Below are 27,941 nucleotides of genomic sequence, written 5' to 3'. Positions count from 1 at the left end.
CTGAATAAAAACTCAGATGTTTGTTCTTACAGCACTGAGTCTGTCACCACTACTCCTGCTTGCTCTTTAGAAATATAAGACCAGGAGCTCCTCAAAGCCTCTCATGTGCCATTCTCTGGAATCATACTTAGGGTGTTTTGTGCCATAGAAGAAATTAGCATTTGGTAGTGCTGAATACTCTCCATTCCCCCCTAGGCTTTCTGGGTAAAGAATCTTGCTCTACTTCCATCAAGAGCTACAGTAAAGCTCCCATGGATATGAAATACAAATGAGGGATTAAAAAAAAACAAACCCTACATTATTAAACACATACAACTGCCAAAAGTGCTCAACTACAGATTATTCCATTTCAGAGGTTTGTCATGATTTCAGCCTACCTAAATCTTCATCCAGCTTGGTTTTTGGTGGCTCCCATGGTGGCCTGGCTGCTTTGGCCTTTGCCTGTCGCTTTCCTAACTCCTCATCAAACTTTTCATACAGATCCCGGAGCTTGCTTGTTCCTACCACAGTAGAGTCTCCCTGTTAATAAAAAAAAATTAGAACAGAACAAAAAAAGAACAGTGTTAAAGTAGCACAAGAACTCAACATCTACCAGCACTTCATATAAAGGTCAGAAAGACAGATCTTTCATTGAAACATAGGAATATCTTTAGCATATCATTACATTGCTTCACCAGGTGAACAAGAGAAATTATCATTATTTCATTTGCTGGTATAGCACTTCTCCAAGTTTGCAGGAATATACAGTGCCTGAGGTATCTCTGCTCACAAGTTAAAACACAGTGTAAACAGGGAAAAAACAGGTCATTCCCTCCTGGAGATAAAAAAAGAGTACCACTCTTCCATGTATCACTTATCTAAATGCTAACAGACTGAAGGAACTGATGAAAACAGAGAAGAACTCTAACAGGGTTAAAAGTCTGAGTTGATTGGGAAAAGAGAAGAATTAAATGACACAAAATGATGATCCTGATGAAGAGTTCATATTATAAAGGACTGTTTGCAGTCATTTTAGAGTTCTCACTGACATACCACTTGATCCATAGGGTCATTGGAATAATAGCTTTCAGAATGGGTACAGCGAACCCAGACTGGCTTAAGCAATTCCTCATCTTCCTCTTCATTCTTCTCAGAAGCATTCTCTTCTGATTCTTTGTCTTTGACAGCAGTATAATTTTTCTCTTTACTGGAGCTCTGGTTCTCAGACCACCTTTCTCTATCCTCCTCCCATCGGGTTCTCTTTCTTTCTCTGCTTGGAGACCGGCTTAGTGGGAGAAAGGAAACAAAAGCAGTTCTCTTTATTATTTTAAAATAAAAAAGTTTGCTTCAGATGAGCAAATCATTCTGTCATATATATTGCAGCAAAATCCAGTTGCCTTTCCAGCTTTTAACTTGCACCATAAAGAGTACAAGAATAATTTTTAGTTTTGAACTACTATAAAAATTACTTAAAATTCAATGTGCTTTTTATTTTAAGCCATATTCAAGAATTAAAATTTAAAAATGCATGTAATTTTAAATTAAAATTTCTACTTGCATTCTAGGTGAATGTCTTTTAATTATATTTTTAAATTAGGAACTCATTGGTGAAAATTAAATCACATCAGTCACAACTACAAGTTACAGTAAGAAGTTTCAAAGCACAACCCACAAATTATTGGTATGACAAAAGAACTTGAGTTTTATTAAAAGGATTATACAAAACCCACACTTCTGTTACTCCAACACATCTCTGAACAACACAAGATGTGATATTGCTAGTGCATTGTAAGAGTAATGTTTTCAAAAGAGGAGCAAGGAAACTACCTACTCTTTTTTGTCTCCTCTGCCTATAAAACCAATAATGTTGCAATGTTTTCAACTATCCAGCATTCAGAAAGGAGCAGCAATAAAAGAAAAGCCTCTAAAAGATAATCTAAAGATAGAGCAACTTTAAATAATTTTGGTACTTTACAGACTAGAAAATTTAAGAGAAAGTCTTCAGGACACAGCAGTGAAACTCTCTCTCTCCAGAGATTAATCCTGTTTCTACCTCTACAGGGTCTTGAGATAACTGGTATTTGCATGTATCAGTAGATGATCATAAATTTAAGACACTCATTTTTTCTGGCTTTCATATATATACACAAAACCTCATGTGAGTGGATGCACAGAGCCTCAAATGCTCAAGAGACCACACTGCAGCCAGCCTTACCTTCCTGCTCTCTTGTAATCCTTCTTGTAGGATCTGTCTGGTGATGGTGATCTTCTGCTGTCACGGTGCCGATGCCTCTCCCTTTCCCGCTCCCTTGAAAAGTTTAAAAAGTAAGTTAAATGGAAATCTGGCATTTCATACATCCTACACCTGAAAGGAACACAAAAGCAGCCTAAGATCATGTTATGCAAATCACATGCTGGCTGCTAAAAACCCAGACGTTCTTAACACTGACCTTTAAGAAACTTGTAAAAGACAGTCAAGTCTCCATGTCCTCCACCTTTTTCACAAAGCCATCTATCTCAAAACGAGAGTTAATTCACACCATACAGAGGCAACATTATGAATTACCCACAGGACTTACTATCATTTTTCCTCTTCTCCTGTTATGAATGGTAAAGGGTAAGATTATTGTATATATAACAATTCTAAATGCCTCAAGGAAGGAAAGGAAAACCCATTTCAAGCACAATAGCTTTGTAAGCACAGAAGTCATTCAAGTGCTTGAGGCAAGCCCTCTCTTCCTTACAGTGACCTCAAGCACACACAAACACCAGATACAGACAATCTGCATAATGTTGAAACTATGACAACACACTTCTTGGGTCAAAGAGCTTTAAATTAAATGAAATCTTTGGGAAGAGTGGCTAGAAAGCTGTCCATCAGAGCAAATGAGCGTGGTGGTCACAGGCAGCTGAATATGAGCCAGCACAGGCCCCAGGTGTCGAGAAAGGCCAATGGAATCCTGCCCTGTATCAGCAAGAGTGTGGCCAGCAGGAGCAGGGCAGTGACAGTCACCTTGTACTTGGCACTGGTGAGGCTGCATCTTGAATCCTAGGTTCAGTTTTGGGCTGCTCACTACAAGGACATGGAGGGGCTGGAGTGAGTCCAGAGAAGGGCAATGGAGCTGGGGAAGGGTCTGGAGCACAAGTCTGATGAGGAGCAGCTGAGTGAGCTGGGGTTGTACCACCTGGAGAAAAGGAGTCTCAGGGAACACCTTGCTGCTCTCTACAATTTTCTGAAAGGGGGTTGTAGCCAGGTGGGGATTGTCCTCTTCTTCCAGGTAACAAGAGACAGAAGGAAAGTTAACAGCCTCAAGTTCATTAAGGGGGTTTCATTTGGATAGCAGGAAAAAATTCTTTACCCAAAGAGTTATCGAGCACTTGGACAGGCTGCCCAGGAAAGTGGTGGTATCACCATCCCTGAAAGCACTTAGAGATGTTGATGTGGCACTTAGGGACACAATTAAGTGGTGGAGTTGGCAGCATTAGGTTACAGGTTGGACTTGATGATTCTAAGGATGTTTCCCAACCTAAATTATTCTACGAAATTACTGTATTTGTTAGGCAGGAAAGATCACACAGGCAGCTTTTATACTCTTCTGCTAACAGCTAGCAAATCATTATGTATCTGTTAAAACTTCTAGTCTGCTGATAAACAAGGAATTATAAATAGGTGCTTCAAGTGGTTTGGTGGATTAACAGAATGAGTAAAAATTATTTATGAACATATATGTATGTTTGTTTCCATTCTCAGAATATGGAGCAGAATGCAAATTTACAAAGCAAAAACTTCAGAAAAATTATCAATTGTTTCTTCTCAGCCCTATTTATCCTTGTTTGCTGGAGCCTTGTTCAAGCATGGATTTCAGTCTTCAGCGAGAACATACTCTACGGCATCTGATTTGCTTGGAAGATGGATGCTACACAAAAAAAAATCAACCTCAAGTCTGGCAAACAGTTCTGAATCAAAATAAGTACATATATTATCAAGTAGATCTGGAAGCTGTTGGCCTAAAGCAGCAATCCAAAAGTGTTTGAGAAAAAAGCTACTGAAAATATGCATTTTCAAAACTTAAAACCGAAGCTTGAAATTATGCAGAAAAAGGGAGAAAACTCCACAGCATGTCATACAGAAAAGGCAACTGCCTTAATGCCAGCTGCATTCAGCTTTAGGAAAATCCTTTTTTGAAAATCAAAGTAAACTTTCTGAGTGTGAGGCTCGGGTTGTTTTTTTGGATCCAGGTGTCTACAGGTCTGTAATTAAGTCTCTGCATATCCTAATCAAAGGGGCTTCATTTCCACAGGCTTTATGCGTAAATTCATGTTCCACACATGGCATGAAAATATTCTGAGCTTTTAAAATTAAGAGTATGTCATCCAGGAGCCCTGATAAATACTTAACTTTCCAGTAGCTCTTTGAATATTCTGGCAAGGCTCATTAGACACATAAAAAGCTACAAACAGAACAAATCTAAGACATGAAAAGAATTTAATTGATGGGTTTGCTCTAAAACACATCACAGCAAATTGCATCAGGTCAGCTCATCATTTCCAAGTCATTTGTGTCCATGACCGACACTTCATGATAAATCCCAAAATAAGCAGCACACACTCATCCATCTGAATGATGTCAGTGAAGACTACAACTGGCCCATGCTTATTTTCACCTCAGTCCTCTCCTGAGGTCAGGCTGGCTTGCTGAGATCTTCACTGATCTATATTGCTGAATATAACACACTTCTCACTGCAACACCTTACTGCAAGTATTAGCTATGGGCTCCTATCAGACTACAAACACAAGGCTTTCTAAAAGGAAGTAACACCTGGCACCCTAACTCTGGTACCTAATTATTGAAATTCAAAGTGCTGGGGCTTAATTGTTTGTAAGACTCAACTTTCCATAGTCTTAGAGTGCCAACTCTATTTTCCTGCCACATGTGCATAAATTTCTGAGGTAACTACATTGAGCGCTACTCAGCAATCCACTCGTTGGGACACAAAGAAGCTCTTGCTTGAAAACTGTCTCCATGGATGACAGCAACAAGTCTGCCAGCTCACAACTGTGAGGCAAAGCAGTGTACCTGAACGGTGTCTCAACAGTAACTTTTTCATGACACCTGGCTACTGACAGAGGTACAGGGACTAACAAGAGCAAGGGAAGAGCGTTGATGCCAACACATACTACGGGACAATGATGACATCCCTCCCCGTGCAGGCAGGTAACAGTTACCTGTTTCTCTCGTAACTTCTGTGATGAGGCGATATCCTCCCTCTGTCATAATCCGCGCGGTGCCGACTGCTCTCCTGCCTCCTCCTGTCGGGGCTGCGGCCGCGCTCCCGCCGCTCGCCATGGCCGGCGGAGCGATGCCGGTCACCATGCACGTGGCCGTGCTCGCGGTGCCGGTGCTCCTCGTAGTGCTTGCTCCTGTCCGGGGAGCGCCGCTCGCTCTGGGGCTTCTCCCCCGGGTACTGCCCCGCGTGGCGGAAGTGGCTGCTGCTGGTGCTGCTGCTGGCGGCGCTGCTGGGGAAGGAGCCGGAGCCGTGCTGGTAGCTGCCGAAGCCGGGCGGAGGGAAGGACTGCTGCGAGTAGCCCGCCGAGTACACGGGCTGGTAGCTGACCTGCTGTGCCATGACTGGGGGCGGAGGAGGGTGCGGCACCGTGGGGGGAGGCATCATGTAAGGAAAGGTGCTTTGCCCGGCAGGTGTTCCCGGCACGGGAGTGTTGCTGGGATTTGGCACTGGTGGAGGAGTGGGAGGGAAACATGGGGGGACCGGGAAGCTCTGCCTCATCTGGTGGTTTGGAAACGGAGGCCTCATGGGACACTGGCTGATGGGATTTTGCGAGGAAGGGGGCACTGGAGGAGGATAGGGCACGAAGTCTGGCCTGGGAGGCATGTAACCGGCGGCTGGAGGGCTGGAGTAGGTCGCTGGAGGCGCGGTCTGCTGCTCATACTGGTACTGCACGGAGGGCTGCTGCGGGTGAAGCTGCCGCAGGTTCTGGGGGCGGTACGTCTGCGTCGAGGCTCGTGCTCCTGGTCCCCCCTGGCCACGGGGACATCCTCGCCCGGAATGGAAAGACATGGCTCACCTTTATTGAGGAAAACAAAAATCCAGTGTCACACAGTTTTTGTAATACGTCCTCGTGTATCTGCAGGAACTACTCCTGAAGTGCTGAAACTGCAGCTTCCTTTAATGGAAGCAGTTAATGACACCCACTGTCACTGGGAGCTTTGTGCTCCTCAGACCTTTGGTACAGGTCATTTATGCTCCTTTTGATTCCTTTAAGCCTCTACTCCATGAAAACACTTACTATCTTTAAGCCAGAACTCAAGCTGCACCATTCTTTAGGAGTTAGAGCAATGTAATTTCAACAAATTATTGTTATGATGACAGGTCAAGGATACAAGCACTTCCACTAGTGCTTAGACCCTTTGATATAAACCTTTAGACAGTCTGCACCAAAGAAATCACTAATCATTAATAACTGCAATGCGTACCCAGAGTTGGATAACAAGGAATTCTTTTTAGAACACAATTCTAAACTTTGGGCAGAATGGCTTGACTAACACCTCATTGCATGCTGCCCAGCCCGACAAATCATGTAAATTTTAAGTGAGCTACTAGCAATTTACATTCACTATTGAGCCCCCAAAGTACTAAAGGACTGAATTCAACAGAACCTCTAAAGGACTGAATTTGACAGACCCTTCGAAGTATTTTAAGTGAAGCAGGCATATTTTTGAGGAAATACAGGCTGCACATCTTACAGGTTGTGAAAAATATTTCATGTAGACTGTGCTACTCCTTAATTTTCATTGAAATAAATGGTTCCCAAAAAATCCCTCAACTGCCTTCACAGCCCTGTTACCCTTGAGAAATTATCACTGCTTCAAATAGGCGTAAGTGCTATTTAAGGCATAATGTTTATAAATGAAAGCATGGTGCTTCATTAAAATTAAAATAGATTTGTTAATTACAATGTTAAGTTTCAAAAACTAAAAAAAGGGGAAAAACACCTAAGAAAATTTATGGTTGGAATGGAAGGAGAAAACTGATCTAAGCACTTCCATAAGGGAAAGTGAAAAAGAAAGGGGAGACACACGCAATTGGAAAGATCACCAGAGAAAGGAAACAAAGCCTCCCTTTCACTGAGGCTCTGCTGATGCTGAAGTATTGCACAGAATATTCTCCCACCTGCTACAATGCAACATGGCCAATCTGGACTGCTCAGAGCACTACTCTCAGCTGCATTCCGGGGACACTGCAGCAAAAGATGGAGCTCTTGCTGAGAGAAAGTAGACAGCTTCTGGTCAACTGGAAGGACAAAGGAAAAGTAACACAAGAGAAAAAAACTCAGATGAAAGAGCAGGACCCTCCTTACATATGCAGATTTTAGAAGCCACTGGAACTGATGGTGCTCATTCCCCCTCCAGAACAGCCAGGGGCCAACGTGACTGAGAATCCCACACTTTGGGGAGACAGCAGTCATGATGGTATAAAGCCACTCATTCCTCCCAGTCAGTCTGTACCTGCTCAGTACCCTCCAACTTCATAAAGCCTCTCTCTCTCTTAAAAAAAAATTAAAACAACAAACAAACAAACGAAGACAATGTCCATTTTTTCCAGCAATAGTGCTCCCTTTTGACATTAACTATAATCCTTCAGATGCTGAATTAATTTTGCTTTAGTTCTCCTGTGGTGCTTTTACACACCTCAGGCTAATAACAGAAGACTGTTTTAACTTCACTAACATTCACACACACATTTTATTTACCATATTTTATCTGTACCACAGTGCCTTCTCTTTAAGTGTCTTTCTAACATGTCATAGCATTCAAACAAAGGGTCTCCCTCATAAGCTCTCAGATCTCCCTGATGCCAGAGAACTGCTCTTGTTCTACTTTAATTTCAGTCCTTCAGAATACACAGAATCACAACTGGAGAAAAAAGATTCAAAAATACACAAAACTAGTTTACATGCCCAAATTATTTTAAAGTTCCCTCTGCTGCAAAAGCAGAAAAGGGCAAATACCCTTTTCTGTCACCTAAAGGGGAATGTTACTGCACTGACTGGAGTTATTGCATTCTAACACAGCACTGATCCCCTAAAAAACACCGAATAAACTCCCTTCTCCCTGCAGATGCTCTGCTGAGAGCGACAGAGCAATGGCACACGGAGAAGAGAGCACTGGGAGGGGACACCCCCAATGTCTGTAAGCGCCTAAGAGAGGGCAGAGAAGAGGATGGATGCAGGCTCTTCCCGGCGGTGCCGCGCAACAGGACGAGAGCGAATGGGCAGAAACTGGTGCACAGGAAGCTACACCTGATGGTGAGGAAGAACCTTACTGCAGGGGTGAGCGCGCTCTGAACGGATTCCACAGAGGGGCTGTGGACTCCCCTTGGCCGGTGACACTCAAAAGCTGTGTGGACACAGTTCTGTGCCATGTGCTCGGGAATAGCCCTGCTGGAGAAGGGAGATTGGACCGGAGGACGCACTGTGGTCCCGTCCGACCTGACCCATCTAGTACCACCCATCCTCACCCCACCGCCGCCTCTTACGGCCGGGGGCACGGAGAGGGAGCGGCGCCGAGCCAGCCCCGCCGGGCCCCGCTCCCGGCTCTGCTCGGCCGCACGCCCCGCCCGCCCACGGAGCCGCCGCGCCCCCGACCCCGGGACCTGCGCCCCCGGCCCGCCCCGGCCCCCAGCCCTGCGGAGCGGCCCCAAGGCAGCCCGGCACGCCGAGCCCACCTGGCCATGCCCCGCCGCCGCCGAGGCCAGCGCCGCCCGCAGCGCCCGGCTCCGGAACAGGAAAGCGGTGGGAGGCGCTGCGGGCGGAAGCGCCGCCCGCCGAAGGGAGCGGGGCCATGAGCGCAGCGGGGCCGGCGCCCCGCGGGGCGGCCCGGCGGCTCTACCCGGCCCTGCCCGTCTGGGTGGTGGAGGACCACCAGGACGTGAGTGCCCCGCGCTGGGCCGGGGGTGGGGGCTCCTCGGGTGGGCCGTGGGGAGGGGTTTGCTTTGCTCCTGTGCGTGTGTGCCTGTTGGTCCGCGGCGCGGGTGCTCAGTGAGGCAGTGGAAGCGAAGGGAGGTGCCCGGTGCGGTCCGCGGGAGCTCCCCGGGGGCTGCGCTTTCCCATCGTGTGTGCGGGAGCTCCGGGCGCTTCCTCGGGAGCGCCGCCCTCCGCAGCCGCGCACAAACCTGCCTGCCTTCCCTTCCACTCAAACCCCAGGGAACTTCGCTGCAGACACGATCTGCGGTCACAGTCAGAGGCTGAGCCGCTTATTGCCGTGACCGCATCTCGGCATCTTTTAAAGTAATTGTTGCCGACTGATTTTTTCTTCTTTGTATCATTAATTGCTATGGTTTAAAGGAAGCTATACCTACATTACATTGCTGTTGTAATTTGCTAGCTATTAGTGGGATGCTTGGAAACCCAACTCTACACCCAGTGTATGACATGTCAAGAGAGGATAAGTAAATTCTGTAATTCTTCAAGAAGAATAGGTTTAATGGTCAACTAAAGTTTAAATCATAGTGGAGTCAGTCTATATCAGTTAACTTATAAAACATAAGGAGAAAACTTTTTTTTATCGCCATAGCACCAGTACATGGTGAGGAAGCTTTATAGTATGAGGAAAGAAATGCATGAGCAACGATCTGCCAAAGAGGAAAGGCATTCCTGGGGTTTAGTTGTAAATGGAAGAAGAAAATCTAGGAATTGAGTTGAACGGGTAGTGAGAAGAGCTACTGCAAGCAAGACTTCCTATAAAGAAGGAAAAATGGGGTAAAGCTGTTACTCCTCAGCAGTTTCTCATCTGGAACGCTTGGACTTATAATGAGTACTGTTCATGAGTTGTCTTGCCACTGGAGTTATTTTCCCTTTGTATTGTTTTGTGTCTCCCCCCTCTAATCCAAATTCTGAAGGAGTAAAAGTGATACTGGTGGTTTTGCTGCTAAAGCCATTGCATTTTTCAGCCCACTGGTTATCATTAAAATGTTTTCATTCATGTTGCTTTAGGTGCTGCCTTTCATCTATCGTGCCATTGGTTCAAAGCATCTTCCTGCCAGTAACATCAGTTTTGTTCATCTTGATTCCCATCCAGACCTTCTTATTCCTGTGAATATGCCTGCGGACACCGTATTTGACAAAGAAGCTCTTTTTAGGTAAGCCCTGGGTACTGCTACTATCAGAGTAGACTTTACTTCTTGCTGCCTTTGATTCACAGTGAATATTGGTATGACTGCATAGGAAGGATGAACTATGAGCTATAAGTCAGATTCTAGTTGTATCTTTTGTCTTTTCACTTTTGCTGAAGCTTGATTTTTTTAATGCCAAAAGTTACAGTGCATCTCAAGCAATTTGAGATGTATGAGTTTTGCTTTGTGTATTTGTTCAGTGTGTGTGATGATGTTATCCCAAATAGTTCCTCTGGGTAACAGGAAAGCACTCTGCAAGGATGCTTTATCTGAAAAGCTGTAGTTATAATACAGTCCTTCTCTCTTCACACTGAAAAACTGACTTGAGATTGAAATAACATATGCTTTGTTGGCATGATGGATATGTGAAATAGAACAAGATATTCCTATTGAAATCATAAAGACTAATCTTTTCCCCCACCATCTAAGGTAGGTAGATAATAAGCCACGGTGATCTTTGCTATTGTTTTATTCTTCATGTTTTAAAATAAATAATGTTTGCTTCAGTACTGTGGTGATTTACAGCAATTACAGGCTGATGCATTTGGTGTACTTAAATCACCTTAGCCATTGTCAGTATTTTGTTCTCTTTGTTGGATGACTAAAAGGTTTTGTGAACTTTATCATAAAATCATTGAATGCTTTGGGAGGAGCCTCAAAGATCATCCAGTACCAACTCCTCTTCCATGGGCAGGGAGACTTTCCACTAGACCAGGTTGCTCAGGTCCCTATCCAACCTAGCCTGGAACACTTCTGAGCATGGGTCACCTACAACTGCTTGGACAGCCCATTCCAGTGCCTTAGAGTGAAGAATTTCTTCCTAATATCTAATCTAAACACACATTCTTTCAGTTTAAACCCTTGTCCTCTCACTGCATGCCCTTGTAAAAAGTCTCTCTCCAGCTTTTTTGTGCTCTGTTTTGAGGTATCGGAAGGTGTAAGATCTCTGTGCAGCCTCCAGGCTGAACAACCCCAACTCTCTCAACCTCTCCTAACAGGAAAGGTGTTCCAGCCCTCTGATCATCTTTGTGGCCTTCTCTGGACCTGCTTGAACAGGTCCATGTAATTCTTATGTGGGGTGCCCAGAGCTGGATGCAGCACTCTGAGTGGTCTCACAAGAGCAGATTAGAGGGGCAGAATCCCCTCCTGTGACCTGCTCATCCTGCGTCTTTGCTGCAGCCCAGGATACAGTTGGCATCATACACCTAAAAAAAGTAGGGTTTTGATAATGAGGAAAGATGCTAGTCCTGTGGATGTGGATTGACTCACTTTAATTACTGGGATGACATTTAAAATATACTTGGAACAGTTTACAATAAAACACTCTCATAAGTTCAGTTTGAAGTTATTTACAACAATGTTGATGATGATCCTTGCACTTTCCTCTGTCTATTGTGTCAAGAGAAAAAGGGCATAGTATCACAGGATCATTAAGGTCGTAAAGGCCTCTAAGATTATAGAGTCCAACCATTAACCTAACACTGCCAGGTCCACAACTAAGGAGTTTATAATCAAAGTGCCGTGCTAAGGGTGAAGCCGATTCCACTCTCTGTCCAAATTTCTTTATATCTACTACCGACATTGTTGGTTTGTCCTATGAATGAAGGTTTCCCTCTTTTTCTTTCTTTGATGATGTTACCCTTACATGGAGTACTAATTTTAGATTATTTCCATGGGGGCCTTCAAGATACAAGATGTTTGTGGTGTTCTTGACCATTTTTATTTATAGGGAAAATAACATTGCTATCTTCTGTCTTTCTCTACTGATTATAGTGAATTAAGTATTGAAAACTGGATTATGCCTGCTGTTTATGCTGGCCATATTTCCCAAGTAGTGTGGCTTCACCCATGCTGGGCTCAGCAGATCTCAGAAGGGGAACACAATTTTCTGATTGGGAAAGATGTATCAACAACAACAATCAGGTAAATTGTTTGCTGACATATACTAGTAATATAAAAACCATCTCTATAATTTTTCAGTGGAATCTTTCCTGTTTTCTTGGATAAAGATGAAAATTTAATTTATATTTATAATTTTCTTAGAACCTAATGCAGTTACACTTATATCAGTTTAGTCTTTGGTCTAACTACTAAAATTATAAATTGGTATCAGCCATGACTTTTTCTAGTGTGGGGTGGGTTTTTTTGTTTGTTTGGGGTTTTTTGGTTTTTTGAAGTTAACCTAGTTAAGTGCTGAAACAGGTACTCAGGTAATGAATTCTCCATCATTTGATAAAGGATGATTGACCTGAGCAGCCTCATGTAGCTTTGAAGTCAGTTCTGCTTTAATCAGATGTTTGACTAGAGACTTATAGTTGTCTCTTTGAATCTTAATTATTCTGTGATTCAAGTTTGAATCAGAGCCCCTCATCATTCTGCAGGATGCAGTCCATAATGATTTTGCATTCACCATATTCACAGTGTTGTGATCTTGTGCAGCTTTAATGGTTATTGCAAATCATGTCTCTTGTGTGCATAGCGAATAAATCTTTTGAAGCAATTTTAACATAAAACAGAAGAGAAATGCTTTGTTTTACCACTTTAAATGAAACACTTTAAACTCTGCAATTCTGAATCTGAAGCCTGAAGGGAACCTAAATTTTTTTTTTCAAAAGCTAGTGCTTTCTGTTACATTTAATCATTTAGCCAATATATAGGAATAATTAGTGATGGTTGAATAGCTCTCTCACTAGTGGCCTTAGCAGTCATGAAAACAACATTTAAAACTTCCTTTTGAAGCCAGTTGGGTACATTTTCTTCAGGTTCTCGGTTTACCAAGACCATGAAGAGAAAAAGGGAAAGAGCCCTCATAAATACAAATGCTCTAAAAGTTTTGATGACAAAAGATGGATTGACAGTAGATACAGCCTCTTCATTAGTGGACACTGATGTACTATGAGCTCATGGTGAACCCTGCAGAATTTCTGGGAAGATGTGCTGTGAATGCATTGTCAACAAAATGGAGTTGTAATCCAGCCTCTCACCTTGACAAACTGAGGATAATCCATCCACAAGACACTGGGGAACTGAGCTTAAAATTTCTTCTGTTTAGGAAATTATTTGTCTTTGTGGTTGACTAATGGTGATACTCTGTATTCAAATGAGGCCTTATCACGAGTGAGCAGAAGTTCACAGTTCTTAATCTTACTTGGAATTTGAGTTTATGATTCTTAAGGTTTAATGTACTGTAATAAAGGATGAAAATTCTATTCTTTAAATTTTCACTTTAAGTTTTCATGTTGCTTTCTGTTGGTTAGTTGTTTTGTAGGATTTTTAAGTGGATTCAATTGACAGTTAGCTGTTTATCCTCTAGTTACCATCTTTATCACTTAGGGAATTTTGGGGGTAAAAATAGTGGAATTCTACTTAAAAATTTATAATATTGTACTTTCAGTAAGTTAATATTTATGCATTTCAGGGCATTTTTCAAAGCCAACTATCATGATTTTTCTAGAAAATTATAAAACCAAGATGAAATGTCCATGGGTTTGCAGTCTTATGTTGTCTTTAAGATGCAATTCAATTTCAAATTAATCTTAGTAGCACATAATGCATCATTTTCTTATTCATTAAAACCTTGTAGGGATATAATAAAAAATGGAGTGAATTTTAATATATTCCACAATAAAGAAGTAGAAAAAACTGCAATATCATTTAAACTTGAGGGTTAAAAGAAATTATTTGTTTACACAGTTTTACTGTTTTCATTGCCCATCAAACATCGATTCATTCTTTCCTGAATCTCTAAAGTATAAAATGCTTTTTCCTAAGCTCTTTGCCAAGATGTGTATTAACTGTGAGTTATTGTCAATTGTAGGGTTACAGGCACAGATAATTACTTCTTAAGTGATGGTCTTTATGTTCCTGCTGATCAGCTAGAAAACCAGAAGCCTTTAAGTTTGCACGTCATTCTCATCAATCCTACGGAATCATCAAACAGCCATGAAGGAAATGGTGAAGTAGCATCTGCTAAAAGACTGAAGTTAAATACAGATGATACAGCAAGTGCCACTTCTGCCTCTTCGATGGCTTCTGGTGACATTGATGATATCATCCCAAGTGTGAAGAAAAAGGAAATACAAAATGCAAGTGCCCTGAATGGGGCAGAAACCTTGGCAGAGGGCTCAGCTTCAAACTGTCTTAAAAACAGTGAATGCCCAATAAGGGACATTGTTAAAGATGTGTGCCAAGTACTGCAGAAAGGGGATGCATATGTTTTAGACATCGACTTAGATTTTTTTTCAGTTAAAAATCCTTTTAAGGAAATGTACACACAGGTTAGTATGGAAATTGAGTTGCCTTGTACCCCTCACAAGAGTCCCAGCCTTACTATTTATATCTATGGAGAAACTCTCATCTAAATTAAATTAGCAGATTAGCTGATTATGGTTAATAATTTATGGTAATATTTTAAAGAGATCTTTCCATTTTAAAGAAATATTTCTAAGGGAGCGTATGTGTTAAAAAATTACAACCACCGAATAGGGACACTGCCTTATACTTGGTATCAATATTGAGTGTATATTCAAACTCAGAGATGTATCAACTTCTGCTTGTTGCTTGGGTCATAAAAGCTTTGCTTGGGTTCCAGAGGTTACCTTCCAAACACCCACAGCAAGATTCATCAGTGGGGGATGAGAGACTATCATTTTTTATCCTCTATAACCTGTGCTTAGAAAGCCATGATGGGTATCAGGAGGCTGCCTTTCAAAAGGCACAGTAGTGTTGATTATGCAAAGAGTGGTGGCTTGTCCTGATGAGGGGCTGTTAGGCTCATTATTGTGTGGAGTATTAGAGCAGGGAAGTTATCTTTTTTTGAAGAAGAAAGGTTTTGAGGATTGGGTTTGTCATTTGAAGAGTCATTTTCTTCCTCTCTTTTCTTTTTCAAAGACAGAGTATGAGCTTTTGCAAGAGTTGTACAGTTTCAAGAAGCCGCATAAAAATGCAACAGAGGTATGATTCTTCCTTGTGGAATGTATGAAGGAATGATTCTTTTTATTTACCCAATGAAAATGAGTTAGGACAACAGGAAAGAACCTATCAAAGATGCTTAATGAAGTGGTCTCACATTAAGCTATGCAGCCAAATGCTAATCAGCAACATCTTTGGAATTTTTTTCTATTAAATGTTTTGATTAAGCATGTGAATTGCATAAATATTTAGCACAAGTGTGAAAATTTGTTTCTGTGAACAGATGGTAATTGGCATGGCAGGAATGAAAATATAGTAAGTCACCAGCAAGCTTGTTCTTTTTATGGCTTAACAGGGCTTGGGTTTGATTTTTTGGTGGCTGGTTCTCTTTCCTTTTTTTCTGTTTTTTTCCCCTACCTCCAGGGTCTCCCCTTCCTTCCTTTGTTGCTTCTTGATAGTCAGAACTGTTATGAGTGTGTAACTGGTATTTTGCCTTTTTGTTCAGATATAGAAAGGATTATGCCACTGTAATGTATTTTCCATGTTATGTGCTGTATGCTTCTAACATGGAAATACAAGCTTTTGTAATCTCATCCGATCACTAATGCAGAGAGATTGAACACATTTAATTATCACAAATAAAGGAAACCTAACTAATATATGTGAATAAAGAAATAAAGATATGTTGCATATTCACAGATTGATTTTTATGTTTCTTAGTCAATCAGAAATAAAATCAGGTAGATATTTAAAAATTGGCTTTTTAAAATTTGCAGTGGGAAAAACAGAACAAAGTGAGGTGATTTGTTCTGAAGTTGTAACAATTTCTGCAGGCATTTTTCCTCTGGAAAAGATGTCCTGTAGGAATGAATCAGTTGTTTCTGATTCCCCACTTCCAGTAGATAGGTCATTGCAAAATTTAAACCATAGGAAAAGTCATGATGTTCTTACCTCTTTTTTTTCCTAACATACTTTTGTGTATGCTTATTTAAAGGAAGACTTGCTGGATTGTGTTGAAAACCGTGTTCATCAGCTGGAAGATCTGGAAGCAGCATTTGCAGATCTGTGTGACAGTGATGATGAAGAAACCCTACAGAAATGGGCTTCATATCCTGGGTAGGAGATATCTTAGAGGCCTAAATTGCAAATAGAAGTTTGAGAACTGATGAGTTCAGTGTTTTGATAACAGAAAAGGATATGATCTGTGCAAGTATGCACTTTTTCCTTTAGTTCTAGAGGAGAAAGAGACAAAATAAAAGGAAAGGCAGTCTACTATCTTCAGCACCACTGTAAACTTTGGAAGCTCAGTCTTGTACAGCTGCATGCAAGATTTGTTGTCTATGGATGGAGGCATATTTGGTGACTAAAACCTTGGTCACCACCAGAGCTCTCAAAAAAGGCAACAAACTAAGGAGGACATGGAGAAGCAGTTCTTTGGTGTTCCCAAAGGTTCTGCTTTCTTTGGAAAATGGAAGTTAATGGAAGTTTATCTGAGCAACAGTCTATTAGTGAGCTGTGTCACTCTGCTTTTAAACTAGATGTTTTCAGATTAAATGTTTTCAGAGGAAAAGAGACAGGAAAAGTCTGAGCTTTTCCTTGATATGAAAATCACCCATTTTCCACATCAGGTGCAGCAGTTGCTGTATGACCTCTGTAACAATGACAAGAAGTATTTCCTGTAAAATTCATATGACTTTTGAGCTGCAACAACTTCTCCTCAGAAGAACCTACAGTAAAAGAAGCACAAGGACTTGCTAGAAGCAGGTATAAATATAGGGACTTTATAAGAAAGACCTGGTGAAACAGTGCAATAATGCTGATAATTTCTCTTTTTTCAGGTGCAAGATGACACAGAGGAGTAAATTTCCATTTCAAATCCTAGGTCATGATTTCTGCTCCCTTTTTTTTCTAGCCTTTTTTTTTCTAGCCATTGGAGGTATATAAATGTTTCTAACTGTTTGTAACAAATCTTGGTTTTTTGTTTTAACTGTAGAATGAAGCCACTCGTTCAACTAGTTCACAGTTTGAAAACCAGGATGGAAAGCCCAGACTACGAAATGGTAGGTGACAAAGAAAGAGAGCAGAAAGAAGACAGGTGTCAAAAGCATAGCTTTGACAGGGAGGGAGAGTCGTTCTTCCTTTCAGACTTGCTTCTTGATTCAGGACTTCATGCAATTTTGGTAATTTTCCTCGGGTTTTATGTCTTATTACTTAGACCAGCTTTTCCTTTCAAAGCTGCTTAAATTCTAGTCTCCTGTCTGTCTATATTTAGGCAACTGTAGTGTGATCTTTCAGGACTGTGATGTCTTGGGTTGCATCCAGTGAATGGAGACCAAATTTCACCAGTCTGTTGATCTTCATTGTAGAACTTAAAATAAGATACCTATTTATATAATGTATCAGAGATATATCACCTACAAGGGCTGCAGCATGCTCTGAATTCATAAGAAGAGGTACAGCATACTGGAGATAATGAAATAATCCACACAGCCTCCAGAATTTTACTTGTTTAAAGAACAAGCTGGTAGAAGCCCCCTCCCTGTCTGAAGAGGTGCAAGTTACCCGATGTGCTAGGGATGGTATCCTAAAGACTTTTTTCATGTATAAGCTGTATGATAATTCATCAACAGAAATCAAATCTCTCTTAATTTACCTACAGGTCCATCAGGCTGGTCTGACCTGTGATTATGTGGAGCTTCCTCACCATGTTAGCACTGAAGATGAGATTGAAGGTCTCGTACAATCCATTAAAGTTCTACTGACAGATCTGCCCAAGCCCACACTGGTGACAGTTGCTCGGTAAGGCTGTGCAGATACTTCTACTTTAAAATGTCCAGGCTGTGCTCATGAAGCTAAATGATCCTGTCAGTATAGCATTAGTTCTGTCTTAAGCTCTGTTAAAGTGGAAGTCTTAGAGTGCTTCAGCCCAGGTTAATAAAGGCTGTGATGAGGCTTTGGGTATGTTTGGATCTGTCACTGGAGTTCATACATCTCTACTTGTGTTACTTCAGCTACTTAGAGCAAAGCTGGCTTGGATTGAAATCCCCCCTTCCTTTTTCTCTTGCTCTAGGGTTTATTGTACTACAGATAGGATTTCTTTTTTTCAGTGAAACTTATGCTGGAATGAGTTTTCATTAGTAGGCTGAGAGGCATTTATATTCTTCAAAGCTCTAGTACGACTTGGTTGTGGGGTAAAAGTTAGGCTTCCAGGACTGTAATGGTGTTATTTAGAGTTACAGAATGGAGTTTGAGACCAGGGACCTGAAAGCACCAGAGAACTGGCCTGAAAAAAAATTGAAAACAACAGTGTGCCTCTTGACACATTATTGCAATTTTATCAGTCAGAAATACTAATTGTGCCTTTAAAGGGCTGGCAACAATAGCAGAAGCTGATATGAAACTAATTTTGGCAACAACAACTAGTAGGGCTAACAACTGCAATAAAAGAAAACTCTATTCTATGTGCCAGTTTCAGGGTTATTATCCACTGTTGTAGCAAAACCAAAATTATCTCTCTGTAGATCTTAACAGATAACAAATTCAGGAAGTCAGTTTATACTAGTATCTGTTTGAAGTTCATTAATAAATACTGTAAAAAATGGTATATGCCAGGTATTGTGAAGATCTGTTTTTCTGCCAACTTTACCAGTATCATTTCAATTTTTTCAATCTAAATTTTCCATGTGTCTTTTAATTAGATCATTTGCTTGAACTTGGACTGCTGATGTGTTCTGTGCTAGATTCAGGAAGAGAGTAGAACTGGAAAGATTAGATGAAGCTCCTGATCTGCTGCAGACTTTCTATTGAAGTGTAGTGATGAGAAGCACAGCACTATGTTCAAAGGGATACTGGGAGGCAAAACATGCCACAGTTTGAAAGAAGCTTCAGCCTAGCCACAAAGCATTGCAGGGATACACAATGTGCTTATAGTGATGATATCTGTATTCTCATGCTGCTTTTTTTTTTTTTAATTTTTTTTTTTTTTTTTTAACAGATCAAGTTTGGATGACTACTGCCCTTCAGAGCAGGTTGACATCATTCAAGAGAAGGTTCTCAATTTACTACGTTCAGTGTATGGTTCACTGGATGTGCACTTAGATTACTCAAGCACTTCATCTTCATGACCTTTCCTCTTGTGTTGCTGTCTAATGCAGAGGATTAATTTAAATTGTTCACTAGCTGTGATTGCAAAGGGACAGCTGCTGTTATTTCAGCAGGTGGCACTAGAACCCAAGCTGACCCAGCTAGTGTTTGAATTGCATTGCTTTCTCCAAGTCAGCTGCATCTGAACTGACTGTTACCTGTTTGGCTTTCTTCAGATTAGGGCTGTAATTATTATTTTTACTGGCTTTTATCTTAAAATTTATGCAAGAGAAACAGCTTTTTGTCTATAAATTGAGGGGGTTTGTCCCATTTCTTTGGTCTGTAAAAAAAAATAAAATGTATAATTTCTTAACATTTTTGTTTTCTGTTATGTATGTTTTTTTGTAATTCAGTAACAGATTTGCTCCTGAGTTGTATTACATATTTTAAAAACTGGTCTTAAAAATGCCTTTAAAACTGTAAATCTAAGTAGTAATCTTTTCTGTCTGTTAATACTTGAGATGATTCTCTAATTTCTTTAGAGCAGCTTATGGCTTCTTGCCTATCCACAGAATATCATCTATGTTTATTTTCTGTTTCACTAATATTGTCTTATTTTGCCTTGGAGGATTTTATTGGTAGCTTAGATAATACAGGCATTGGGCTTAGTATTTTCACTTTTTCATAATTTTGAGGATAAAAAGTATGTGTGCATGTGCATGCTTTTACATTTTAAATCCTGTAAGGAATTGATGGCTTCTTCAGAAACAAAGATTTGCTTCATTGAAGTCAGCAGCAAAACATTCTGTACCAGGTTTTCACTCATTTCGGTATTGCTATTTAGGAAATAACAGTTTTAGAATTATTTAATTTAGAAATCAATATAGTTATAGAGAAAACTGGCACTTTCAGAGGAAAAATCCCCAGAAGGTTTCTTGGGAATGAAACAGAAACAGGAAATACAAAATGCCACCTAGAATACTGTCTTTTATTAGGAATAAATTTTGCTTGTAATTTCTTCTGAAATAATGGGGTTTGTTTGCTAACTTTACTCTTAGCTTTACAGAGAATTTCTGCACTTTTACAATTTTTTACTACTGCTGTTGATATAAGTTACTATATTATAGATTGAAAATATATAGTTCCTTTAAAGTATTTGTTCCAGTAGAATAAATTCCATGACCACGGATCTATATTATTGGCATTTTTGTGACTTGTCTGTCACAAGGATGTGCTTTGCCTTGGAGCCAATTTCCTTAATACTTTATAAATTATAAACAGCCATACGTTGCATACAGCAATGAAGTGCAGTCAGATTATGTGCTGCTTCTGTAAAGATAAAGATTGGGGTTTTTTAAGAGCTAAATATCTTTTGTGCTGGGTAAAAAAACCTCCTGGGTGGGCAGGTGAGAGCCTGTTTTCCTTGGGGAAAGACTGGGCAAGGGAGGACAGAACACTGCCTGGCAGCCAGGGCTGAGGGATCCGAGTGGGAGGATCTTCAGTGTGGACCAAGCTCTACAGTGCCTGCATCTCTGCCTGGGTGCTGCTCTGGGTGCCTTGTTAGCTGAGGTAGCAAAATTAAATTTACTTCTTTGGATTTTATCTGTGGTCTTGTGGTTGTTCCTGTGCCCTGCTTATGCTGGCTCATGCACATGTGTTGACGGCGGTTCTGCAGAATCAAAGTCACATCCTGAATTGTCTATTTGTTACCTAAGTTATTTAAGAAGTCTTCCTTTCAAGCATGGTTTTTCTTTATGAATGTCAAATTGTTGCCATCTGAAATCTCTGACTAACACAGGCTGTGTATACACCAGAAAATGCCAGTCTCACATAATAACAAAGACATTAATTTCTACATTAAAGTCATTTGCAAGGTTGTTTTTTACTTCGGTGAAAAGTAATCAAGCCAAGTCAGAAATAAGTGTCTCTTGTTTCTTGCTTCTGCCCTATGTGGCTTATTTATTAACCAGATGCACAAATCCTCCATTCCCTGTGTCTGCTTCATTTTCCTCTCAGCTTATTTCAGCATGTATTATGCAGAACAAGACAGTGAAATTGCAATGCATAACTCCTCTAATCAGCACTGCAAGGATGGGACATGAAGGCCCATTAGAAATAAATCCACTTGTGCATATTAGCAAAGCAGCACCATGTAAGTCAGCACAGAGGAGTAAGGATGCTCTCTTTGGAGGGCATTTGCAGATAATCCTCAGTGGTAGAGGTAGTTCTGTTGTGACTTACCTTTCAAGATGAACCATCAACCTGAGCATTTTAATGTAAACAGTAAAACTATCACACATTTGTGTGCAGAATGAAATAGGGCCGTAAGATGTGCTGAGCAGCCTCCGTGTTCCCTGTGCATCATCAGCTCTGCACCCCGGCCACTCTGTGGATTCCCAGCTGACCAGTGTGGAACAAACTGAGCTTTTCCAAGAACAATGAATGGGGATGAGTCAGATGGTAGAGGTTTCTGTGCGCTCTGTTGCCATTTCTTCCCCTCCTTGAGGCCTCTGTCTCCGTGTCTGTGGCAGCTCTGTCCCTGGTCCTGTCAGCTGGTAATGATGCTGTGAGTCAGTCACCCTACACTTGGTCAGAGCTGGACTGTGGGGACTGAAGCAGCTTTCTGCTGCTACTGAGGAAGAAGAAGATAATTCTCCAGCAAAATCAGTCCTGTGGGAGGATACTTCCCTGCATATGTGGTACTTAGGGCTATGGTTTAGTGGTGAGCTTGGCAGTGCTGGCTTTATGATTTGACTCAATGATGTTAGAGGTATTTTCCAACGTAGACAGTTCTGTAACTATTTCTAGGAGACCCAGAATATGGGTCCTTTCTCCTTATGCATCCAAGGAACTGAAAGGTTCCCTCCTGTCCTGTTTGATGGCCCCTGTTGTACCCATCAGTGCCACAAACCCTTTGCATGTCCCAGCCACTCTCAGGGGGAAGAATGAAAGACATCAGTTTTCTGCCTTCAGCTCTCAGTGTCTCTTGCAAGTGGAAATCCTCTGTCAGCACAGGAGACAGCTCCCACACCCTAGTGTAGATATCAAGTTAGGGTTCTAGCAAAGCCTCCTGCATCAGCACAAATTCCCTCACTGTCATCAGGTTCAGCCACAGACCAGTTCTGGGATAGAGGCAGTCTGGCTTAGGTCTAGAGTTACCCCAAGGGAGAATCATATCAGCCCCTCAAAGGTATTTTAATTCCTTACTTGTCTTCGAGACTGTGGACTACTATCTGCCCTGCTTCTCTGCCACAAGCACAGCTCTGGAAGGTGCTGGGTTCCTTCGCCTGTGCTCACATCCCCACAGACTTAAAGGGACTCCCACCTCCCTCCCCTCTCCTTCTCCTGAGATAAGGAATCTCCCATCTGCAAAGGAAAGCTTTACTCACCACAGTCCCCAGCATTCAAGAAGTGGCTCTGGTCTGAATTTTTGTCTGATTTTGTCTAGTAGTTGGGAATTATTTTTACGGTTTTATTGCAATTTCCTTTGAGCACAAATAATTTCAAACAGGGATACTTACCCTCTCAAGGAAGGAGCCATCTCACTGGAGAGAGACAAATCATTCCAGCCCTCCCTTGCTAAATGCTAGTTATGTATTTTCAGCAACTTCCATGTATGCCCTGATGGTTTTGCATATCTTCTACAACAGGGGATTATACTGTCTGCTGGGCTGCATTTTTATGGATTTCATGCCTTTAGCAGAATTGTTAGCATACAGTTTTACTCAATGTCCTTGGCAAAACAAGTGCATGCTTGTCCCAGTCTGGGGTTTCTCCTTTGCCCCGAGATCACCCCAGAGGGACACAAAGGTGGTTCAAACCCTGGTTTTCTCTGAAGCAGCCGAAGAGATTGCCAGAGATGGTTTTTTCTTTTTCCAGGGATTATTTATTATTCCTTATCTCTGGGACCTTTTGCCTGGCCAGCAGGGTCTGCTCAGCCTGGCATCCATGGTGGAATCTGCCTGGTGAAGGCAGGGCTTATCTTATATAGTTAGTACTATGTATTACATGTTTACAAAATTTTACCAATACAATACAATTTTATTAAATGGTCCAGCCCTGACCCCATCCAATCCAAGAGTGCCAACGTGTCACCCAACATGGATGACATGGAGAAGAAGGAGGAAAAGGTGTGCACCCCCCAAATTCTCCATCTTGGCCACGTGTCCCTTATCATAAACATTAGAAAAAACCTATTTATCTATGTTCTAACAATCTAATTTACACTTCACTAATTTTGGTAGCTTGTTTTCATTCTCCTTGTGCTGACAACTTCCCCCAGGGGTTAGAATTCAGCACCTGTGACACCAGGGTCTCACTCAGGAGCCTTTGAGACCCTTGCCAGGGGGGTTTTGAGACCCCCAAGGAGGCCAGGGGTACGCCCTGGGCTCCCACACATGCTTATTTCTGTTTGTCTTTCACTGCTTTACAGAATTAGGTCCATTATTGCAAACTTAAGGCTAGGTCTCCCAAAACAAGTCTGAAATATGTCCATCCCTTGCCTTCCCTAGGCAGTTCTAAGTCTTAGATTCATTCAGTGTACAATGTCACAATGTACACTCCAGAAATATCTCCCAGCAGAGTTAAAAATATGGAGCTGAATATTATACTAAATATCACTGTACTACAATCTTTTCTAGTGCTTATGTCCTTTGTACTCTGCTTGCCACCCAGCATCTCTTCCAGCCTTTATTGTAATTGCTTCTAAATATGTTTGGACAACACAAATTTAATAAGACTCTAAGGTGCACAAAAGCCTTCTGGAACACAATGCCATGCACCAGGTTGTTCTTCCCCACTGCTTGATTTTGCTCAGCTCTGAATACTAATGGCCAAGCTAACTCAAATGCCTGACTTTAATGTATCAAAGCCTGCCTTGGGGCTTTCTTCTTATTACTTCAACTTTATTTATCTTCTCACTTTAAGTACAAGTCACCAGCTACCCAACTCCCACTAACACTGAACTTCTGATATCATTTGTATAATTCCAATTGCCCAGACTTAGATGCTCCCTTGTGTCAGGAAGATCACTAGGTTCTTTGAGTAACTCCCTATCTTGGCTCTAGGCCAGTCATTAAACTGAGACCTGGCTGACCCTCCTCAGTAAATCCTGATTTAATTTTTTTTTTGTAAGTGGCATTTTAGAAATGTCTGTAACTGAAGTCAAAATATGGATGCATTAGTGACTTCCATTTCCCAGATTGTCCCAAAGTGTCAGTGCAGGTAACAATATCATGTCAGACAGAAATACTTCATTTATAAGACTTTTAGTTTCCTTGTTTGTAAGTTGCAATAATAGAAATACATTTGAAAAATGCATATGGTACTCTGGTTTTTGTAGGAAATTTGACAGAATAAAATTTGCAGATTAAAAGTTCTGCCTTTGATGAGGTTATGGATGCTGCTTCTTTTCTAACAAGTCACTCCATGCATCATTAGACAGTGCAGAAATATAGAAGTAGTTCCCTTTTTTCTCTGTTTCTCAGATTTCAAGGAGGCTAGAAATCCTAGTTTAAAAAAATCTATTCCCTCCCCTCCCACCTACTTATTCTTGGATTTTTTAAATCTACTTCCTTTTGCCTTGATTCTCTCTGTTTTTTTCCTTCTAAGCCTATAATTCTTTTGATATTTTCTCCCTCTAGACAGCAGATCAATACTAAGCTTTAAAAACACATAAGGCACAAAACACCTCTGAGCCCTTAATGCTGTGGTATTAAACATTCTACTTAGCCACCTCTAATGTCAGTGTTGCATATCATTCTTCAAATCATAACCTTGTGCACAATGCAGAGCAAGTGACACTAAAATCATCAAACAAGAAGTCATACTGAGGAACTATTTATAAAGCTGTACTGCTTCAGCCTGTTGCCAAAATATCCTCATAAATAGGTCCAAGAGCTGAAAATAAGGATCAGTCAGTGAACAAAATACCTGGGACTGAAGAAGAAACACTTTTAAAGCACTGAATGCTGTTGGGAATGAATTCCCACTAGTATGTTTGTTTTCCTTGCTGCCTGTGATTTATCAGGTTTCTGAGGAAATCCTGGTAAATGCCTGGCACAGGCCAATAAATGTTTGAAAATTGACGAAACAAAAGAGAGTCTGCTTACTTATGGATATTTTAGGTGAAAATTCCAAATAAAAATGTGATTCATAATCCCTTTCTTTTGTGAATTACATCTTTCCCCAGACTACCAAAGATACTTCCTGAAATTTCCATTTCTCCCTTTTGTATTTTAATGTTTAATATTTGATGTCTAATTTTATAATTAATAATTGGTAATTATTGTTCAGGTAACTTAAAAAATTTACCTCTTCTTTGATTCACTGCTAGGGATGAAACTTTTGCATTTTTATCTGTAATTATATTAAACTGTAAAATTTTTTCATACTGGGTTGGTCAACATTGTATATGTTTTTAATGTATTTGCTTCAATGTGGAGTCTAATTTTTTGTATGATTAAATAAATGTATGAATATAAATAATTTAATCTGAAAAAATAGGTATATTAATTGAAATGAAATCAAAATGTTCCAACTTGCATACTTCAGAAGAAAAAACTATTAAAAAAAAAAAAATTCAAACAGTAGCTAAGAACAAGAGTATGCCTGGGACTGCTGACCCAAAATGGCCAAAGGGCTATTCCATAACACAGAATGTCATGCCTAGGATATAAACTGGAGGAGTTACACAGAAAAGAGTCTGATTGATGGTCAGGGATAGGCTGGGTATCAGCAAGCAGGTGCTGAGCAATTGGTTTGTGTATAATTTTTGTTTCTGTTGAGTTTTATCTCTCTCTCTTCCTCTCCTTTAGTATTATTATTGTTATTATGATCTTTATTATTATAATATTTTTCCTTTGTTATAATTATTAAACTGCTTTTATCTTAACACAGGACTTTTTTCCAGCTTTTCCTTCCCATCCTGTCATGGGCAAGTGGCAGCACTTTTTATGCCTAAGTATACAAAGAAAGTGATCATTGTGTTATATGGCATATTACAAATCAATTATGACAGGTAAATATGCAATTTAACTTGTAAACATAGGGCAGGCATGACAAGTATGTCAGCAATGTCTCTAGATATTTTCCCATAGAAAGCATTATAAAAAGTCATCAACAGCTTAATGGTTTCTGTTCCTAGAAGAACCTTTAGCTAAATTCCATAGCTGTGCACTGCAATCCCTGATGTGCACATCAGTGAACTGTAACTATACTTATAATCTGTAATGATACAGTCACGACCATGCATTTTTTGTTAAGACTAATTTTAGATGTACATCAATCTTCATCAGCCTGGACTTCATTGGACCTTCACAATCACTGTGAGTGTTCCACTGAGTAAAGGAGAAAAGGAAGAGGGAAATGTAATAACATTATTTGTCATGTTTGTTACTGCAAAATTTTTGTGACAATGATTCTTTATGTATTTGTGATTTAGCAGTGAAAACACAGGACATAGTAAGTTGTTTATGAAAGATGATTGCTAAGTACCTTTGACATTATCTCAAATTTGTTTATTCTTTTAGAGTTCTCCCCGTGGCCAGTAGGACTAATGCTGTGGCTATGCTTTGATGGTACAAGTTTGATTTTCAAAAATTATGTATTTCCTGAGGCTGGAACAACATTAGATGTGATCAGTCTGCTGGTAAAGGTCAAGTTTTATATATATTTCTTTTCAAACAACGATGGCTATAGAGAGGGAAAACATATTTCCTTTCTTTAGATGATAAGAATGTAAAATGAAACACAAAAGGAAAACAAAGTGTTGTCTGCATTTGGCACACTGGGAAAAATGATTTTCCAGTTGTAAAGCATAAGCCTGAGAAGAAATTTCTGCACAAAATAATTTTCTACTTTTTCCCGGGAGCAAGAATTCTATATAGTCACACAAACAAGTCACATTGGTATTTGATGGGGTAGAATCCCCAGTCTGGAAGCCTGTGTAATAAACCATCATGCAAAAGGATGTGAATACACACTTTAAATCCTGTTCATCCACAGATGGAAGACAAAGAGAAACAATTTAGTATGGAGCAGAGCTAGAGAAGTTATGAACATGTGTAGCTTTCTAAAGAAATGAGACCATTTATCACCATCATATGATGGAGTTGAATGTGACTATTGTTCTTCATCTTCCCTTCCCCTAAATGAGTGCTGGCCAGCTCTGCTGATCTGTTTCTAGTAAATTCTGGGGTGGATTAGCAGAGGTGAAAGAGAGATTCATGGATCAGCAAACCAGAGGTTTTTGGAACCAAAGACAGCTCCAGAACATCTCCATCAAGAAAACAAAGTTAAGATCAATATCAGCAACAACACGTGCAATTGACACAGCTGTTCTCTGAAACAGTTTGCCCAAGATAAGACAATTCCATGCAACACTGAGTCTGTGAGAAAGACGTGCTTTGATGTCACTTATCTGTGAATATATTTTTACTAGGTTTGGAGGTTTTCCTAACAATTGAATAGTGAGATGCTAGAAAAAAATGGGGGCTCTTACATAGTGTTTTCCAGGTAATCTGAAATGGATGAGTTTCACATTGCTGGAGATTGAGAATAAATTGTTTGACAGTCTGAGGAAAATCAAGACAGTATGCATCTTGGGTATTTTAGACACAGCACCAGCGAAGGCAAAACCATCTGAATCAGCCCTTTACTGCAGACAAGTTATTTTCTATGGGTTAAATGAAGGTCATAACCAGCATGATCCTTTTGAAATTGGAGCCATTTAGATATTTTAGAAGGCTTTTTTATTGGAAAATAAAACAGCTGCTAAA

The 27,941-nt window shown here is 40.5% G+C and overlaps 2 protein-coding genes across 2 annotated transcripts in view; one reads left to right on the top strand and one right to left on the bottom strand.

The window, feature by feature from the left end:
* Positions 1-7,294, bottom strand: part of DROSHA (drosha ribonuclease III) — a 67,324-nt gene extending 60,030 nt beyond the window's left edge. Inside the window, 5 exon segments of the mRNA XM_079302924.1 lie at positions 378-519; positions 1,033-1,264; positions 2,195-2,287; positions 5,207-6,064; positions 7,171-7,294. Of these exon segments, the coding sequence (XP_079159050.1) occupies positions 378-519; positions 1,033-1,264; positions 2,195-2,287; positions 5,207-6,057 (1,318 nt within the window). The 5' untranslated portion in view covers positions 6,058-6,064; positions 7,171-7,294.
* Positions 7,295-8,785: 1,491 nt separating this feature from the next.
* Positions 8,786-19,537, top strand: LOC306800668 (UPF0489 protein C5orf22 homolog). Its single transcript, XM_079302925.1, has 9 exons — positions 8,786-8,927; positions 9,992-10,137; positions 11,944-12,093; positions 13,988-14,447; positions 15,061-15,123; positions 16,076-16,197; positions 17,075-17,141; positions 17,741-17,880; positions 19,076-19,537. The coding sequence occupies exons 1-9, from the start codon at positions 8,841-8,843 to the stop codon at positions 19,203-19,205; spliced, it is 1,365 nt and encodes a 454-aa protein (XP_079159051.1). The 5' UTR covers positions 8,786-8,840; the 3' UTR covers positions 19,206-19,537.
* Positions 19,538-27,941: the final 8,404 nt, after the last annotated feature.

The sequence above is a fragment of the Erithacus rubecula genome (assembly GCF_903797595.1).
Source record: "Erithacus rubecula genome assembly, chromosome: 3".
NCBI classification, from domain to species: Eukaryota; Metazoa; Chordata; class Aves; order Passeriformes; family Muscicapidae; genus Erithacus; species Erithacus rubecula.
Note: the sequence above shows the minus strand (reverse complement) of the source record. Positions and strands in the feature narration are given on the sequence as shown.

Excerpts from the sequence above, each read along its gene's own strand:
- LOC306800668 (XM_079302925.1), top strand. The coding sequence starts at position 8,841 with ATGAGCGCAGCGGGGCCGGCGCCCCGCGGGGCGGCCCGGCGGCTCTAC. Across the intron at positions 8,928-9,991 it reads TGGTGGAGGACCACCAGGAC|GTGCTGCCTTTCATCTATCG; the intron begins GTGAGTGCCCCG and ends ATGTTGCTTTAG. Across the intron at positions 14,448-15,060 it reads TTAAGGAAATGTACACACAG|ACAGAGTATGAGCTTTTGCA; the intron begins GTTAGTATGGAA and ends TCTTTTTCAAAG.